The sequence below is a fragment of the Apodemus sylvaticus genome, chromosome 4, assembly GCF_947179515.1.
Source record: "Apodemus sylvaticus chromosome 4, mApoSyl1.1, whole genome shotgun sequence".
NCBI classification, from domain to species: Eukaryota; Metazoa; Chordata; class Mammalia; order Rodentia; family Muridae; genus Apodemus; species Apodemus sylvaticus.
The window spans coordinates 78,761,406-78,780,561 of record NC_067475.1 but is presented as its reverse complement, the minus strand read 5'-3'; the positions used below and the strand labels follow the sequence as shown (position 1 = coordinate 78,780,561).

Below are 19,156 nucleotides of genomic sequence, written 5' to 3'. Positions count from 1 at the left end.
TAATGGGCTCATGGGTGGGTTTAGTGGCCCAGACTTGTTGCTTCTGCTATTTGGGAAGCTGAGACAGGAAGAGCTCTAAGTCTTGAGGCTCGGCTGTGGAACATAATGATACTTGTCTCTAAGAAAAGATACTGTTGTTATAGGAATTTTCTGTCCAATTTCATCAGTACAGAGAGGATCTGGGATTGGATGGGGAAATAGGGGGCGGAACTAGGAGTGGTGGGGAGAAGGTGGGCTGTGGGCACTGGGAGGAGGAGAGAAGAAGCTAGACGGCTCCAGACATTTGTCTGGTGTTTTCAAAAGGTTAGAACTATTGGGATAGGGCTTTTACTAAATTGGCATCTTGTAATTATGTTTAAAATATATATAAATCTAATTGGCTAGCTAATCAAACTTTAAGAGTCGTGCTTTACTGGGTAATTGGATGGTGAGCTGGCAGACCGTGGGTGTGTGGGGTGTTGTGTGTTTGCAAGAGGAACTCAGATTCCCTCGTCAGAGAGACAGCTAACAGAGGGATGGCCCAGTGAAATGGCCCAGTGGAGGACCTATGGCCCTTTAGAGCCAGGGAGTTTGCTGGCCTAGAGACCAGCAGCTCCAGAGAGTTGGCAGCGGTGGCAAGAGCGTGGGAGTGTGGTCAGAACCCACGGAGAGTTGGCGGCTCGCTCCTTTACTATTTCCCCAACAATTGTAGAAGTGGCTTGTATAGCTCAGGACAGAACGTGTGGTTAGCACTGAGGAGTCCATTGGGTTCTATTCCTAGCCTCCCAAATCAAATGAACAGAGAAATAAAAACAAAAAAGTAATCATGCCAGAAAAAGGACAGTTTTTAAAATTTTTCCTTTGTTTATACACTGGAATCAATATAGAGAATTTCAGTGATTTCAGTAGGTACATTCAGCAGGTTAAGAAGTCTGCCACCGGGCTGGTGAGATCGCTCAGCGGTTAAGAACAGTGACTACTCTTCCGAAGGTCATGAGTTCAAATCCCAGCATCCACATGGTGGCTCACAACCATCTGTAATGAGATCTGACACCCTCTTCTGGAGTGTCTGAAGACAGCTACAGTGTACTCACATATAACAATAAATAAATCTTTAAAAAAAAAAAAGTCTGCCACCAAATTAATGACCTGGTTTCAGTCTCCAGATCCACATGAGGAAAGGAAAGGAGAGAACTGAATCACATAAATTGTCCTGTGCCTGTCACCACACACACACACACACACACAGAGTTTAAAATCTTGTACAGTAGAAAGAGGTGATGATTTCTCTGTGAGTGGGTAAACCATCGTGTAATGTTAATAAACATCTGGATTTCCATGAATGCTGTAGAAATGCATTTCCATTTAGAAATGGCATCAGAGCCCACAAATTTTGAGTTTCCCTGCTTTACATTCCAGTCACAAGCTTTCTTCTGGTGGATGTCAGAAGAAAGTACATCCCCTGGAGCTAGAGTTGTGGAGCGCCATGTGTGATGGCCTCTTTGTGGGTCCTGGGAATCAACACTTGTTTCCTCTGAAATAGTAACAAACGGCTTAACCTCTGAGCCTGGAATTTCAGCCTGGAATCTTAGAATTACATTGCTGGTTGGTGGCATGTACTATTACTCCCAGGGCTTGAAATGCAGAGCTAAGTGTGGGATTCATCGTGAGTTCAAGATCACCCTGGTTTACATAGTGGGTTCTAGGTCAGCCAGGCTACACAGTGGAGCTTTTTTTTTTTTTAAAATAGAAGAGTATTATAGAATTTTGTATGTAGACCCGGGTACCTTTGAATTCACAGAGACATCCTATCTTTAAAAATAGCAAAACAAAACAAAACCAGAAAAATATCAAACAAAACCATCCCAGATGAGCTTGCAGAAATTCATTTTCTCCTACTATTTAGGCCCTATTTTTTAAGGTTTATTTATTTATTTTATGTATATGGGTATACTGTAGCTGTACAGATGGTTGTGAGCCGCCATGTGGTTGCTGAGATTTGAACTCAGGACCTTCAGGAGAGCAGTCAGTGCTCTTAACCGCTGAGCCATTTCACCAGTCCTACTGTGAGCTTTCTGATGTGGGTTCTGGGAAGTGAGCACCAGTCCTCTGCAAGAGCAGCAAATACTCTTAACAGCTGAGCCACCTCTCCAGCCCCAGGTGGAGTCCCAGCTGGCCCGGAGCGTGCTCTGTTGACCAGGCTGACCTCAGACTTCCACACAACTGCCCACCTTTGTCTTGCAGGCTCTGGGCTAAAGGTGTGTGCCACCAAAGGAGGCTTTTTGCTTTTTAAATCATTTTTTGAATTTTGAAATTCATTTTGAATCAGGGTCTCATGTAGCAGAGGCTTAAAACCACCACCTCGGGTTTTCAGCAGTGTTGAGAATTGAACTCTGGGTTTCATCCATGGCACATAAGCGTCATCCAGTGAGTGCTCCTGTGCCCTTCTGCTCTGCAGACTAAGCTGGCCTTGAACTCTGATCCGCCTGGCTCTGCCTCCACGTTCTTGGATTAGTGGTGTGTGCCACTATATCCAGCCATTAATTTCTTTCCAGGTAGTCTCTGTGTATTTAATTTAAGCGAATAGTTATTTCACATAAGAATGCCTGTCCACCAGGCCAGTACATACGTTAGTTCTAGCGGTAGGTAAGTCTCTGAATTTGCGGTCAGCCTGGTCTGTAGAGCGACTTTCGGGACAGCCAGGGCTACACAGAGAAGCCTTGTCCAAAACAAACCAAAGAATGTTTGTCCACAGAAGAACTTTATCATACATATCTTTAGGTATGTTTGGGTTGCTTCTTTTACTTAATCATACAATTTAGATATTTGTTCATAGCATATAATCCATACATTTTCTTTTTGTCTTTTTGAGACAAGGTTTCACTAGTAGTCCTGGTGGCCTGGAACCGCCTATGCTGACAGGCTGCCTCTGTCTCTGCCTCCCATGTGCTGGAGTTGAAGGCATGTTGTCTTCCTCCCCTCCTCCTCCTCTTCCTCCTCCTCTTCTTCTTCCTCCTTTTCCTCCTCCTACTCTTTCTTCTCTTCTTCCTCTTCCTCCTCTTCTTCCTCTTCCTCCTCCTCTTCCTCCTCCTCTTCCTCCTCTCCTTTTTTAAAAATGGATACAACATAGTAGGGAATATATTGTCTTTTTGGTGCCTTTTTCCATCTCGTATTTTAGCCACATCTTAGGTTCCCAACAGTAGCATTTGACTGATGTCGACACTTTTTGTGCTGGTGGTGCCTATGATACTCTACTTTTGTCGTGCTTGTACTGAATATTGGTGGGAGGGTTTTATTTTGCCTGTATACCTTTTTTGTCATGCTATGACATAAATATCCATAATTAATATCTTGTGTGTATGGGTGGAGTTGGAGTCAGACCCAGGGTTTTATATTTGCTAGGAAAATGCTGTACATCCCCAGATGTCACGATTTCAGGGTGGAGTAGGCACAGAAAGACACCCCTGAACATGGCTCTGTGGAAAGAACAGTTTTAATGGGGGGGGGGGGGAGACAAAACAACCTGCTGAGATGCCTTTAAGGCTAGTAGAGCACAGTGCCCAGCTGCAATAGCTTATTGGATTGTATAGGAGTATATGGGTGTGGGGGGAGGGTCACAGCTCGGCCTCTAGAACAGCCTGGGGCAGACAGGAGGTACTGGCAGACCTGTCAGAGTGCTCAGTGCTGATCAAGGGCTTCTGAGAAATGCTTCAGCTTTCTGTTTCCTAGCAACACTGAGCTCGTTTGATCTAGGCTATTACCATCAGTGCTGCCATTTTGGGAGCTGCTTTGCGGACCTAACCCAGCATCCTGCCCTAATGTCTGGGAAGTGTTTCATTCCTCCTCTTGCTATATCACTGCACAGATAGCCTTTCCATAAAACATTGCTTTGGGGCCAGGAGAGGACTCAGGGAGTAAAGGGACCTGTTGTAATCCTGACACCCTGAGTGCCATCTCCAGAATATCCTTGTGCTGGTTGCCCACTGATCTTCACACGTGTGTGCCATGCCATGTTGGCACCCTCACACATGCATGTACACACACAGTAAATAAAATTTGAAAAGAAATTAGAAAAGTGTTCTTTTGTGTAAGAGTCACTGCACAAATGTGGCCCCCAACGCAAGTCATACGGATGGACGCTCCTGTCTTGCTGCTGCTGAGAGTGAATGCTCTTGGGAATGATGTTGGGAAGAGAGAAGGGAACCGGGCTCAGAGGACAAAATAGGTGCCACAAGTCAGCTGTGGAAAGTGATGCACATGAAGTACAGGGGAAAGGTCACCTAGGTGACCTGGTCCTGGCACTCATCTGTGTCTGAGCACTGGGAGGGAGGCTGAGTGGGAGAGTCCTAACCTTGAGCCACGCCAGGCCTGCACAGTAACCAGGCCGGCTGAGGTAACTCAGTGTGACCTTGTCTCAAAGAACAGAAAGAAAGACACAGGTCAGTGAGGTGGCCCAGTGGAGTAGAAGAGAATGGTCTCCAAGTTGTTTTCTGAGCCCCTCATGCAGGCGGGCTTCATTTCTGTTATATTGCTGTGAAGTCAGATGCCAGGAAGCATTTAATTACACCCTGTTTACAGCTGTAGACTGTGAGTCCTTGAGCATAGTGGCAGGCAGGCAGGCCTGGCACTGAGAGTTTATATCTTATCTGAAAGTTGGAGGGAGGGAGAGAATGGGCCTGGGGTGAGGTTTTGAAACCTTAAAGCCCACTCCCCCAACCCCCACAGTGACACACTTCCTCCAAGGAGGCCACAGTTCCTAATCTTGTTGCACCAACTGGGAACCAAACTTTTAAATATATGAGGCTATATATTTATATATAATATATATATTCTCATTCAGACCACCGTACACACCAATGCTTCTGGACATACATATTACATAAATAAGTGCAATAGCATAAAAAGAGGATTATATATGCTTTGTTGAAAGATTCTATAGTTTTTTCCTACATGTAAATGTTCAGAGTTGGGGTCTGGGCATGGTGGTACAGTTGTGCATGACCATAATCCCTGAATTTAGGAAGCAGAAGGGCAGCCTGTTCTGTGGAGAGCCTTTGGGGGCCACTTGGCAGGAATCTGACATTAGGCTATGACAAGGAAGTAAGCTCAGGCAGGAGTCCAAAGTTAGGCTCGGACAGGGAAGTAAGTTCAGGCTAATTTTAGGGTGGAATAAAAGAAGTAGACTTCAGGCATGAATCTGATTTTGGGCTTGTACAGGAAGTGGGCTCTAATATCTTGGTCATCCTGACGAGCCCTAAGAGGCAGCCATCTCGGGACTTTGCCTGTTGCCTTGCTTGTTTCTAGGCTGTTTGTGTTTATCGAGCTGTTTGTCCTTGTTGCTTGCATGTAATTAAAGTGATATAAAAGCGGATTGGGAAAAAATAAACCTGCCGCAGCTCAGAACTAGCTGGGGTCATGCTATAATGTTTTCTGTCTTTTTCTTTTTAATCCATACTCCTGTGCTGGAGAACCTGTTGACTGACTAAGCTGGCTTGGTCACTGGTCTACATAGTAAGCCCTAGTTGATCTAGGGCTACTCAGTGAAATTCTATCTCAAAAAAACAAGGGAGAAAGAGAAACACACACACACACATACACATACACACACACACAGGAAGAGACAGAGACACTGAGAGATCTGTCCTGTCCTGGGAGTGGGGGTTGGGGGGAGGAAGTCTGAGTGTGGGACAATTAAGCCATGGGGTAAGAGTGAGGTCCAGGGCTGGAGAGATGGCTCAGAGGTTAAGAGCACTGACTGCTCTTCCAGAGGTCCTGAGTTCAAATCCCAGCAACCACATGGTGGCTCACAACCATCCAAAATGAAATCTGGCACCCACTTCTGGTGTGTCTGAAGACAGCTACAGTGTACTTACATATAATAAATAAATAAATAAATAAATCTTTAAAAAAAAAAAAAAAGAGTGAGGTCCAATGTGTCCAAACCCCAGAAATCTCAAGACTGGCAGGAGTAAGGATCAATCTTTCCCTGTTTAGGGGCTGCATGCCCTGGTGCACATATGCTTGTGACCCCCACCTGGAGGTAATCACATAGTCTAGTGGCCAAATTACAGGTTTAACATCCTCTTTCCCTGTAAGGACATGTCCATCAAGCACCTGAAATTCCTCCTTATGTAAATGAAACTTTCCCAGCCCCAGCCGATAAACCACTCACTCTAAAACCTCCAAGGTTTATATGGCTTTTGTTACCCCCAATAAGAGAGCTGCAGCTCTGAAAGGAGGCTATTTCTCCCAGGCACTCAGGCCAACTGCAGATCCTGTGAACCCACCCAGCCCCCACCCAGACCGGATAAGCTTCATTCCTTTCATTCCAGCCCTGTGTGACCCATCTGTGAAAAAAAGTCAGAGTTGGAAATAATCGTCTAAAACATTTCCCCCCTAGATGAAGCAGATGATGACGACGATCCAGAATATAACTTCCTGGAAGATCTTGATGAACCAGACACAGAGGATTTCCGTACTGACCGGGCAGTGAGAATCACTAGTACGCTTGTCTGTTACTGCCTTTTCCATTTGTCTTTGTGTAGTATGTAGATGTTTTAGATGTTATGACTAATTCAAATTAAGACAATTAAGTCTCCTTTGTTCATTTATATGGTTGTTTAAATTTAGGTGTATGCGCAGAAAGCTGTTATTTGCTTGTGCACCTTATGGCCCTATGTTTGGCATTTTTTACTTGGCAAGGGTTGTATTATTCTTTGGATGCCAAAATGAATGTGGACATGTCCCCTGTCTTGCAGGCAATGAGCTTAGTAAGGGCCCAGAAAGCAGTAGGTGCTAGGTGGTTTGCTCAGAGATTCCCAGTCTGTTGAAAGAGGTTGTCCTCTGGAAGGCTTAGGAAAGTACTTAAGATGAGATGTTTTAGCCACTGAAGCAGGATTAAGACGTTTGTAGTGAACGGGACAGGACAGAGAAGGCCCCGTTGCAAGCAGAAGAGATTGCCACCTGGAGAGTCAGGCAGGGTCAGCTTGCTTTATCAGATAGCTCTCCGTGTTTATGTCTGCTCATCATCATCTTGTTTGGTTTTGAGATAGACTCTCATTATGTAGCCAGACTCTTATTATGTAGCCAGGAGCTGCAGAGCTACTGACTCATGCAGCCCAGTATGGTTCTGAATTATGAACAACTGTTTCACATCAGCCTCCTGAGAACTGGGATTATAGTTCCGTTTTTATTATAAAGTCAGTAGACATTTTCGGTGTCTTCCTGCTAGAATTTAAACGTGATGGAAATAGACTCCCACCTTGTTCTCTCATGTGTATCAGGCCTCTCGATTGCTCAGGACTTGAGAAATGGCTGATGATTCCTAACTGTTTCTGAGTTGCTGCATGGAGGGTGGGCATGAGCCTTGGTCAGATGCCTTGTTAGAGCACAGCATTGTTGTCTCCTCGGGGTTCTCTCTTACTACACAATGGACTGAAGTCCTGCTAACCAACTCCTTTGCTGCTTCTTTACAGAAAAAGAAGTGAATGGGCTGATGGAAGAGCTGTTTGAGACTGTGAGTAAGGACTTTTGAGTCAGTAGTAGGTCAGTGGGATTCTGTACTAAGCTCTGTCCTTTGCTCTTCAAAATTGTCTTTCCAGCAGAATGATCTGCCTGTGTCAGGGCCACGTAGGAGTAGAGTGGCCAGAAAATTCCAAGTAGTGGACTCTTGGTCATCTACATGATCTTCCTACGGGCTGTCTTTGCAGACTATCAGTAGGACACTGATCACAGACTTTTTTCATAAAATTGTCTCTTGATTTTAGGTAATTTTTCAGATGTTTAGCCCAGGAAACTTTACTCTCCAAAGAGATTGGACTGGGTGGTTTTAAAGGGGTGTGGTAGGTAAATCTGTCTCTTGGAAGATTTTTTTGGTTGTGTGCAGAAACTGGAGAGATGGCTCAGCATTTGAGAGCACCTGCTGCTTTTCCAGAAGACCTAAGTTCAGATGTCGGGTTGTAGGTGCCTCAGCAGAGAGAGAAGCTCTCTAAGATGCTAAACCTTCATTTCTTGAAGGAGCAGAGTGGTTTAGCCTTCTTGGAAAAGACTGACAGCGAGGTAGCTCAACCCGGTTCCTTTAGTCAAACATCATACGAGGTTAATTGGGGCTAGGAAAGATTCCAGATACCAAAGTTATCTTGCTCCTCCTGCCCATGAGAACAGACAGCCCACACAAACTTCATTCAGTCCCTTTTGGCCATGGCTAGCCAGAATCAGAGGTAAGAACTCCAGGTTTGTCAGGAATACCTTATCTTAGGACCAAGGGTAGTGCAGCTGCCAATTCTCACTTAGCACTAAATGCAGATTTTCTAGAGAGAGAACATTTCTTCAAAGTTTAAACAGTCTCAAAACGATGTCTCAGCTTCTTTTTATTGACCTGAACATAGTAAAGGCTTTACTAAAACCATTCACTCAAAGCCAGGCACAAAGGCTTCACTGCTGTCCACATCACTACATCTTCCCCTTTCTGTCTTAGTGGTTAGAGATAACAATTCTGTTGAAGATTGTGGAGTTGTACAGGAAATATGATCTTTTGTCTATCTAGTTGTATGACAGTTTTATCCAAATAAATCAGCATACATTTCAAAGCCAGTAAGGTCATCACAAGAATTATAAAAATTACAAAAGCAAGAAAGATATCAAAATGATCCATATAAGTGATTCTATATTTTCTTGCTGCAAATCATAAATAATTTGAGAAGAGTTAGGATGACCTAACAAATGCATCTTAACTTTTTCCCAATCATATTTGCTGTCCTTGAATCTTAAAGGTGTAATGCAATAAGAAGTGACAACATTCCAATCACATTTCATTTATTCTCTTAGTAATTCTGATTGCTCTCCAATGAGTATTACAGCTTCTCCCGATTTGTCTATTGCATTAACCATTTTTCTTTCTTACTCTGTTGAGTCCAAACCTCATGAAAATGCATATTCCAGTCTTTAACAAATTCAGCAGTTTGAACTTATTTATGAAGAGCAACTCCAGATATGGTAGCAGTTTCAATTAATGTGATGATTCTTAGGACCTCAGCAGTTATCAGTCCCACCATCTGTTGAGTTCATTCCAATATTCTTTTAGCAAGGGTCTGTAGTAAGCATTACTACAGGTGAATCTTGACATAGTCTCACTTCACTTCATTGGTATCTACTTTGAAAAGTAACATCTAAAGACATACTAGCATTGACACAGGTATGAAGAACACAGCGTGTACAGTGGTGATGCTGCAATTATTAGGATGCCACTGCACAGATAAGGTAATGGTGTGATAAGCCATAAAGGTGTGACTTTGATCTAAATTAAAGGACAAATGAAATCTGTCATTATTAAAGTTTAACTTTCGTTCCCTGCTTCAAGTGCTGAGAAGCACTTGTCAATTACTGCAGATTAGCATGATTAGAATTACCAAATTGTAACAGAGGGCCCAACAGCCCATCTCCATGCTACTCAATAGAGTCTCTAGAAGCAGAGGCAACTACTCCACAGTTGTACTTGAATTGGACAATTGCCATTTCAATTCTGAGTGAGAGTATAGACCTTGAGGGGACCCATATGGCCTTCAAGCAATGACTTCTCTTTGGGTGATTTTAACTAGCATCTGAGGATTACTACCTATACGTTGCTGTTAATGTATCCAATCAGATTCTTTATTAGTAATCTGTAATTTGCAAAATGGTAGATTTATGGAAACAGTAGTATTAATCTTTTGTCCCTCAAATCCAAATGCACGAAAAATAGGAACTTTTCTATAAGAATTCTGCTTAATACTATGATCAATTCTAGATAACCAAATTTGAGAAGTTATATATAAACAATGATTTCCATTACTCATACAAGTAGGAATTCCTTTAATTTCCATAGTATATCATTTCTTTACTCTCCTCTGCAGGTTGAGCAGGTCCATGATGGTCATAAAGACCAGGTAGCCAAGAAGATTCCTTGTATACCACAGGAATACCTGTGTCTCCCCAAATTACTCCTATGTTATGGTGGATTAGAACTATAAGTATGATTTGTCACTGTTACCTGTACGATTGTCACAGACAGCATAGCAAGAAACAGGTTGTAGTGTTCAACAAAAGGCTTTCCAGTCAATTTTTGTTTCCCTTCATCAGCCAGTTTCTTAAGCTGTTCCCCTGGAAGAAGATCAGCTGTCTTCTTCAAAATTTTTCTTTGTTTTTTCCTTCTTAAAGCCATGCTATCCACATCAGCAGCTAAGCCTTTCTCTTGTGCTCATGTTGAATTTTAATTAGTTTTGATGGAATCCACAGTTTTTTTTCCTTTTATAGAAACAAAGGCATATCCTCAACCCCATCATGATACCTTTCCTGCTTTCCATTCTAATGTTAAGACATCCTTGTTTGTTTGTGTTTTTTACATTTTATTTTATCTTTTTTTTTTACACAGATTTATTCCCTTCCCAATCCACCCTTTGACTGTTCCCCATCCCATACCTCCTCCCTGCCTCCTGTCTTCCGCAAGAATTTCCCCCTCCACCCCCCCACTCCCCTACCAGGGATCTAAACTCCCTGGGGCCTCCAGTCTCTTGAGGGTTAGGCGCATCTTTTCTAACTGAACCCAGACCCTGCAGTCCTCTGCTGTATGTGTGTAGGGGGCCTTATATCAGCTGGTGTATGCTGCCTGGTTGGTGGTCCAGTGTTTGAGAGATCTCAGGGGTCTAGGTTATTTGAGACTGCTGGTCCTCCTACAGAGTTGCCCTCCTCCTCAGTTTCTTCTAGCTTTTCCGTAATTCAACCACAGGGACCAGCAGCTTCTGTCCATTGGATGGGTGCAAATATCTGCCTCTTTCAGCTACTTTTTGGGTCTTTCAGAGGGCAGTCATGATAGTTCCCTTTTTGTAAGCGCTCCATAGCCTCAGTAATGGTGTCAGGCCTTGGGGCCTCCCCTTGAGCTGGATCCCACTTTAGGCCTGTGGCTGGACCTCTCTTTCCTCAGGCTCCTCTCCATTTCCACCCCTGCAGTTCTTTCAGACAGGAACGATTATGGGTCAGAGTTTTGACTGTGAGATGGCAACCCCATCCCTCACTCGATGCCCTGTCTTTCTGCTGGAAGAGGGCTCTACAAGTTCCCTCTCCCCACTGCAGGGCTTTTCATCTAAGGTTCCTCTCTGAGTCCTGAGAGTCTCTCACCTCCCAGGTCTCTGGAACATTCTGAAGGGTCTCCCACGTCCCACCTCCTACCTCACGAGGTTGCCTGTTTCCATAAGGCAGTTTTTTCTATTATCCACTGCCTTTCAGTTGCTGTTGTTTCTGTTTCATTTAAAACTTTTAAGGTTAACAAGGCATTGTTCAGTCTATCTTTGGGGGTTCTTATTGTTTCCCATTTTTGTTTTAAAAGCATCTCCTTTACTGTATGATTAGATCTTTCTACAATTGCTCATCTTACAAAGTTATGAGGAATACCTGTAGTATGCTTTTATGTAGTATCATGTAAAAAAGTTGTTTCATTTTATTAGAAATATAAGCACATGGGTTATCAGTTTTAATTTGTGATAGGATTCCCCCATAATAGCCATTGTTTCTAATATATGTGTAAGTACAGAATCTGCCGTTATAGACCTTAAGTCAGTTACCCATGGAAACCATGAATAGTACATCAATAGTATGATGTATTTATTTTAGCCTTCCAAATTCTGTTAAATGAAATACAACCATTTGCCAAATTTCATTTCTTTCTTTGCCTTTAGGATTACTAACTGCAGGTAAAGAAATTTGATTATATAAGGAATGATTGGGACAAGTTTTAATGATGTCTTAGCTTGCTGCCATGCCACTGAGAACCTCTTCTTCAGACCTTTACTATTGATGTGATGTGTTCCATTGGAAATTTGACACTTCTAAAACATTTCCTATTGATAGTTGATTATTTCAAGTGTTTAAGTGGTCCTAGCAATCCGGTATGAGAACAAATAGGAGTTATATACAATGGAACTTTCTGTCTCTAATTGCCTGTGATAGTTGCGTAACTAATAAGGTTAATTCTGAGTTATCAGGAACAAGTTCAGCAGTTTCTATATGTAAAAAAAACTTCTGCATATTGAGAATCTAATTATATTCAGAGCTTCAGAAAAATCTTTTTGAACAGAAGGATAGGGACTTTGAACTACTTATGTTGCCTGATTCATAACCTGACATTCCTAATTTATTTGCATCATTGTAAAAGTGTTAAAGCTTTAAAGATCAGTTGTTTTTTTTTAATACTTGTGGAGAATTCATTCTGTTCTTTTAAAACATTGAAATCTTTTTTTTTTTTTTTGGTGTATTTATTGTTAATTTCTCCCAGGAAATTACTGCAAGCTCTCTTCCAGATATCATCATTCATCCATAATTTTGTAATTTGGGCCTTTGTCTATGAGACCACAATCTCTGTGGGATCAAATTCTGTTGACTGACAAAGTCTTATTCTGTCTTTAATAATTAGTTCAGAAACTTTTTCTATATAGGTTTTTAATTTTTTAGTGTGTTTATGTGGTTAAAAAGTCCATTCTAAGACATTATCTTCTCTTTGCAAATTATTCCAGAATGATTAGGATGTTAAAATAACTGAAATATAGGCAAGTTTAGGATCTAATCTGTCCACATAGGCATCTTATAATCTCTGTTCTATTTGGGCCAATTCCTTTTCTGCTTCAGCCGTTAATTTTCGTGAACTGTTTAAATTTGAATCACATTGAAGGTTTGAAACAAATTACTTAACTCTTTTAGTAGTTAATCTAGTAGTAAAGCATAACCAGTTAATATCTCCCAATAATTTTTGAAAATCATTAAGTGACCTTAATTTATCTCTTATAATCTGAACCTTTTAAGGTTGAATTTTTTGTTGACTCAATTTAAATCTTAAATGATTTATAGAATTTCCTTTCTGTATTTTTTTCAGGTGCAATCTGTAGTCCCCAGTAAGGTAAAATATTTTTTGTGTTTCATTAAACATTTTTCCTAAGGTATCTGTATCAGTATCAGCCAATAAAGTATCATCTATGTAATGTAAATAATGGAACTGAGGAAAGAGGTTACAAATTATTGCTAGCCATAGTTGTACAAGATACTGCCATACACTGGACAATTTGATATTCCCCAAGGAAGAACATTCCATTGATATCTCTTTACATGTTGAGCATTATTATACGTAGTTACAATAAAAGCAAATTTTCCCTGTCTTATTTTGCAAGGCAATAGTAAACAAACAAACAAACAACAAAAAACCGCCAATCTTTTAAATCAGTAACTATTGTAGCCTAATTTCTAGGTAGTATAGAAAGTAAATTAATTCTAGTCTGCAAAGAACCCACAGGCTGCATTACTTTATTTACTACTCTTAAATCTGTTTACATTTTCCATTTTCCTGATTCCTTTTTTATTACCAAGGACTACTAGACTCCTTAATATGTTTAGGGTCCCGTTGTTTCTATACCAGTTGCTCAAGTGCCAGTAATTTTTCTTTTGTTAAGGGCCATTGATCTATTCGTGTCCACCTAACCATTTTAAAGGCAGGGATGTTAGTATATTATGAACAGTGGCCTCTAGTTTTAATTTTGGAAAGCTAATTCCTTCTCTCCTCTTCTTATGAACAACCTGAATAGGCTGTGATCTTCCTTTATAATTTTTTTCCAATACCTTTTCTAGGAATATAACCCATTTTAAATAAGTCTTATAATAAATCTTCTGAAGTTGAAGGAATAATAATTTGAGTTCCCCAAGTGTTGTAACAGATCCCTTCCCCATAGGGTTATGGCTATGTCAGCCATATATGGTTTTAATTTTCCTACTTGACCTTCAGCAATTAACACGGGTTCACATGAGATACTGTTCCAATACCTATAAACTAGTGGAGACTTCTCGCAAAGGCTAATTTTGATTCTAAGATTCTTCAGAATTATAAATACATCTGCCTCAGTATCCACTTAACTGCTAATCTGAATATCATTTATCTTAAATTTGACCGTTCATCCTTTATATGGGTGGGGGGGGTGCCCACAGTGACACACTTCCTCTAGCAAGGCCACACCTTATAATAGTGCCACTCCTTGGGCACTATTCAAATCACCACAGTTAGCCTGGCGGTGGTGGTGCACACCTTTAATCCCAGCACTTGGGAGGCAGAGGCAGATGGATTTCTGAGTTTGAGGCCAGCCTGGTCTACAGAGTGAGTTCCAGGACTGCCAGGACCACACAGAGAAACCATGTCTCGAAAAACAACAACAACAACAAAAAATACAAATAACCAAAATTTCCAAATCCTCCCATCCTACTCATTGGAGCTACTTTACCATTATGATATGGGAGTAGTAGTAATTGAGCAATTACCTGGCTCTAATTGTATGGCTTTCTTAACATGAGCCTTGATTTTAATTTCACCTTGATAATCTTCATCTTTTAATCCTGGAAATTCTATAAACTCTTAAGTTGTGAAACCACGACTTCCCCAAATTATCTTGCTGTAGGAATAGACTGTATACTCACCAGTGGCTATTTTAGAACAAGGAAGTTGTGGAGATAGTGAAAGATATTTCCCACTGCCAAGTCAGGAGCAGCACTACCTGAATGCATTAAATCTCCAAAACTGAGTTTACATTCCTGATTGCCTTGTTGGTGAACTTTTCCTTTGCTGACAGGACATTGTTGGCTTGTGTTGTTTGTTCTTGGGTCCTGAGATAGTACCCTTGTCTGGTTTCCTGATGGTAAAAAATAGCCTTGGAGATCTCTTATAGATTGACTTCATTAGCCCAATATCTTTCATCTTTAATACAAATTTTTGGTGGTATATTTTGTTTGTGTTGAAATGAGGCATTTCCTTTATTTAGCACATGTCTACATTCATTGTTTTTTTTTTTTTCCAAATAGCCAATCTTCCCACAGTTAAAGCATCGGGTTTTATGAGAGTTAAAAACTTTTGCTAATGTTTGTCCGATTGAAGTTGCATCATATGCAGCAGATTGATTATCAGCGGTAGTTTTTAATCCATTCTTCTAGGGAAATGCCTTGAGGTTTTGATGGTCTTCCTGCTTTTTGGCATTCTTTATTTGCATTTTCAAAAGCCGGAGACTCAAGTAGCGCCTTTCTTCCACTTGAGTCTGCTATTATTCTTTGCACTACTGAAGTTAATCTATGTAAAAGTCAGTGAAAACCTCACCAGGACATTGGGTAATTTTAGTCAAAGGTGGGGTCCTTTTTCTTGCTTCTTCAACTCTGCCCCAAGCCCTTAAAGCCACTAAATGACATTGTGCTATAGTAGCATCGTCAAGTTGCATTTGCTTATGCCAGTCAGCAAATTGAACCTCACCTAACAAAGAATCCTTTGTTATTTTTTTTTAGTCTAATTATGTTGTTCCATGGCCACCGATTCCTCTCTCCACTGTATAAGCCATTTTAATTGAGGACCAGCTTCTAATATAGCTGACATTAAGTCCTTCCAGTATTGTGGTCTAATTCTATTCTGCATAACCCAGTTGTTTATTACCTGTCTCACTAGGCTACATGCATTCCATATGCTACCACTGATTCCCTTAATTGCCTCAAATCTGCTATATATGTAGGTTTCCACTTAATCTGAAGATACCCTTGAGGATGTTGAGTATCTGCTGGCATTTGCTACACTGTTACTGGAAACCCTTGAGGTTTTATGTACAACTAGGTGATTGTTTTTACTCCTGAGCAATCACATAGATCAGCTGTTGAATTTCCCATGACCTTGGCCAAAATCCTAGAGATGCGCTTACTTCCTCGTAAGCACAACTTCTTTCATGTCCAGACTCCTCTCCTTCCTGGTCCACAACTTTGGGCATCAGCAGACGACCTACAAAAACCTCAATCCCTCTGACCATGGCCAGCATAATCAAACTTAAGAACTCCAGGTTTGCTAGGATTGACTTAAGACCAAGGGCAGTGCAGCTGCAAATTCTCGTGTAGCCCTAAATACAAATGCTCTAGAGAGAGAACATTTCTTCAAGGTTCAAACAATTTCAAAATAATTTCTCAGCTTTTCTTGATTGACCTGAATATGATATACTACATGCTTGGAGCCTCGGAAGGTCAGAAGGGGCCACTGGATTCTCTGGACTGGAGTTACAGATGGTTGTGAGCTACCATTTGAGGGATGGGATTTGAACCTGGGTCCTCTGCCAGAGCAGCAAGTGCTCTTAACCCCTGAGCCAACTCCAGCCCATAGGCTCGCTTTTGGGTCACAATATTATTAAAGTCCCTGAATTCTGTAGTTTTTACTTATGTTTTTCATTGCTAGAAATATTTATATAGACCATTCCCTTGAGAAAAACTCTCCTCTTGGTACCCCACAGTTCCAAGATGAAATGGGATTCTCGAATATGGAAGACGATGGCCCAGAGGAAGAGGAGCGTGTAACAGAGTCTCGGCCTAGCTTCAACACCCCTCAAGCCTTACGGTATGCTGCCTGACACTTAGAGTGAAGGGATTAATGTATTTTGAAAAGGTTTGATTTCATTTTTTAAATTATAATTAATCTTTAATCAGCCTTTTGTTTAGGGTGGGGAGCCCTGGAGGTAAGTTCATGTCAAACAAACAAACAGTCTCCTTGTTTTGGGGCAGTGCAGCTATAGACAAAGCTGTATCTGTTTGGGAAAGGAGAAAAAGCATAGCTGGGCCTCAGAGCAGCTCCTCCAGGCAAGTGGTGCTGGAGAGGTGTGTAGAGCTTCACAAGGCCAGCCACAGAAACTACCTCCACTGTAATGTCTACGGGATGCTGTGTTCATTGTTCATCATTAACATCTAATTTGCCACTTAGGCATTGATTGAGCAAACCATCCGGCTATGATGTCCTAAGAGCCAGAAGCAAGCCTTTTTGTATAAAGTTATAATAAGTGATAAGGGGTGACATTATCTTCTGTGACCACTTCCTGCTGACTTCTGGGTATCATTGTTGGGGACCAAAGAAAGCTTTAATGCTGGCCAGGGTCAGGCTTCTTAGATCCTGCCTCGGCTCTGGGACACAGAGAAGGAGACAGGGAAGCACAGGCCTGGTTGGAGCAGTCTGTGAGGCTGCACTACCTGGGGTAAGAGCTGTGGAGCTGACACCCAGAGCTGGTCAGGCTGCCAGACAGATCACTAGAGAGAGAGAAGGTAAATAAGGAAGTTAGAGGAAATTTTTATCCAGGGTGTACATTTGAAATTTCCTAGCCCACAATCCTGGTAGTTGGCTGAGGGGAGTTCCAAGACCAGGGGAGGAAGAAAACTCCTGCCCTCAAGAGTAGGCAGTAGATGGGAAACAGGCTGTCGCTTATCTGCAGTCCACTTGATCTAGGAGAGGGACATTCTGATTAGTTCCATGCAACTTACACGAATTATTTTTTTAGTTTTTCAAGAGAGACAATATTTTAGATATGTTAGTGTTACCACTGTGTGTAGTCTCCATTGAGATCCACATTGCACAAAAGGCAGTAGACTCAAGGTGTTTGAGTCACAGCAGGAGCCTGGCAATCCAACCTGATGCAATAAGTATATACCAAGTAGGTCCCAGATCTGTGAGAAATGGCAGATCCTTACTGGCTACTTACACAGTCAGCTCCAGGGACAGGCGTTGGCCATTGGGCCCAAAAGAGCCCACTGACCTTCCTGTGGAGGAGGAACTTGCAGGACCGATCTGTGTTGTCCAGGCAAAGCAGGCAGTCAGCCTTCCAGGTCTCACTTGTCCAAAGTTTGTACAGGTCCTGGCAATGGGCTGGTGAAGGGCAGGATTTTACAGAGGCTCTCCTTGCCACAGCATGCTCCGGGTAGAGTTCTTCCGTGACACATCATTTTCTTTGGAGACCTTGAGCTCACTGCTGGGAGGTCTCTGACAGTCATAGTAAAGTTTTTTTTGCATTTAACATTTTAAAAGCATATTCAGCAGATCTTTGAAAAGTTTTGAGGACCACTATTCATTCATTCATTCATTCATTCATTCATTTTTGGTTTTTTTCAAGACAGAGTTTCTCTGTGTAGCCCTGGCTGTCCTGGAACTCACTCTGTAGACCAGGCAGGCTTCAACTCAGAAATCCACCTGTCTCTGCCTCCCAAGTGCTGGGATTAAAGGCGTGCACCACTGCTGACAGGCTAAGGACCATTATTTATTAAATACATCTAAAGTAGATATGTGGTGGTGGCTCAGGCCTTTAATCCCAGCACTTGGGAGGCAGAAACAGGTGAACTCCTGAGTTCAAAGTTAGCCTGGTCTACAGAGAGATTTCCAGTACTGCTTGGGGTATGCAGAGAATCCTGTCTCAAAAAAATAAAAGTAAAAAAAATAAACAAACCCTTTTTTTCTATTAAAAATAATTTTGTTATTATACTGGGTAATTTCTGTTTGTTTATTTTTTGTTTTTTCAAGACAGTTTTTCTCTGTGTTAACCTTGGCTGTCCTAAAACTCACTTTGTATACCAGGCTGGACTTGAACTCACAGAGATCTGGCTGCCTCACAAGTGCTAAGACTAAAGGTTTGTATCACCACACCAAGTTTAAACCCCAAGTTTTGGATTGAAACTTTTTTAGTATCAAAATAAAATTCTCAATCGTAGCATACCATTATCACAGGGCTTTTTAGTATGACTTAGTTTATCCTCATAGCTAAAGTTTAACAAAGGGAGCAAAGACAAAGAAGCTAGGTTGATGGTCTGTTACCCTGGATAGGAATTCATAAATCTTATTTTTCAACAGGGGAAACAGGGGGACAAGAGCGTAAGGACAAGACAGAAAAGCAAGAATCCCCTTTTATAGTTGGGTGGGTTACCTGGCTATTGCCAGGTAACCATGGGGTGGGGAAAAATCTTAAATTAGCTTTTGTTTATCTAAGTATACCTTTATAATTTTTATCGTCATGCAAAAGTCAATACCAATCCAAAATATTTTGTAGACTTGTTGTTTCCTTTCTCTAAAAAGAGATGCAGCGATAAACTGAGGGCTCAGCAAGACTTATGCCATGTGGTCATCTTAAGATGGTGACATCATATGGTGCCTACCCTGTAACCTTAGCAAAGATGGCTGTCAGTCATGCAGCTGCTTACATTTTGATGAGGTCATCAGATATGATGGAGGAGAGTCACCTGGTTGCTAGTAGATGACCTTTTTAAAATAGGAGTTGAAGCCGGGTATGGTGGCGTACGCCTGTAATCCCAGCACTTGGGAGGCAGAGGCAGGCAGATTTCTGAG

At 41.6% G+C, this 19,156-nt stretch overlaps 1 protein-coding gene across 10 annotated transcripts in view; it reads left to right on the top strand.

Moving 5' to 3' along the window:
- Positions 1-19,156, top strand: part of Gon4l (gon-4 like) — an 83,117-nt gene that overhangs the window by 36,405 nt on the left and 27,556 nt on the right. For 7 of the 10 annotated variants that reach the window (XM_052180097.1, XM_052180098.1, XM_052180102.1 and 4 more), the window contains 4 exons: positions 6,380-6,481; positions 7,455-7,495; positions 12,878-12,901; positions 16,293-16,396. In XM_052180097.1, the coding sequence (XP_052036057.1) occupies positions 6,380-6,481; positions 7,455-7,495; positions 12,878-12,901; positions 16,293-16,396 (271 nt within the window). Of the gene's footprint in view, positions 1-6,379; positions 6,482-7,454; positions 7,496-12,877; positions 12,902-16,292; positions 16,397-18,368; positions 18,445-19,156 lie in introns of those variants that run through there. The other 3 variants (XM_052180101.1, XM_052180100.1, XM_052180104.1) reach the window with 2 other exon arrangements.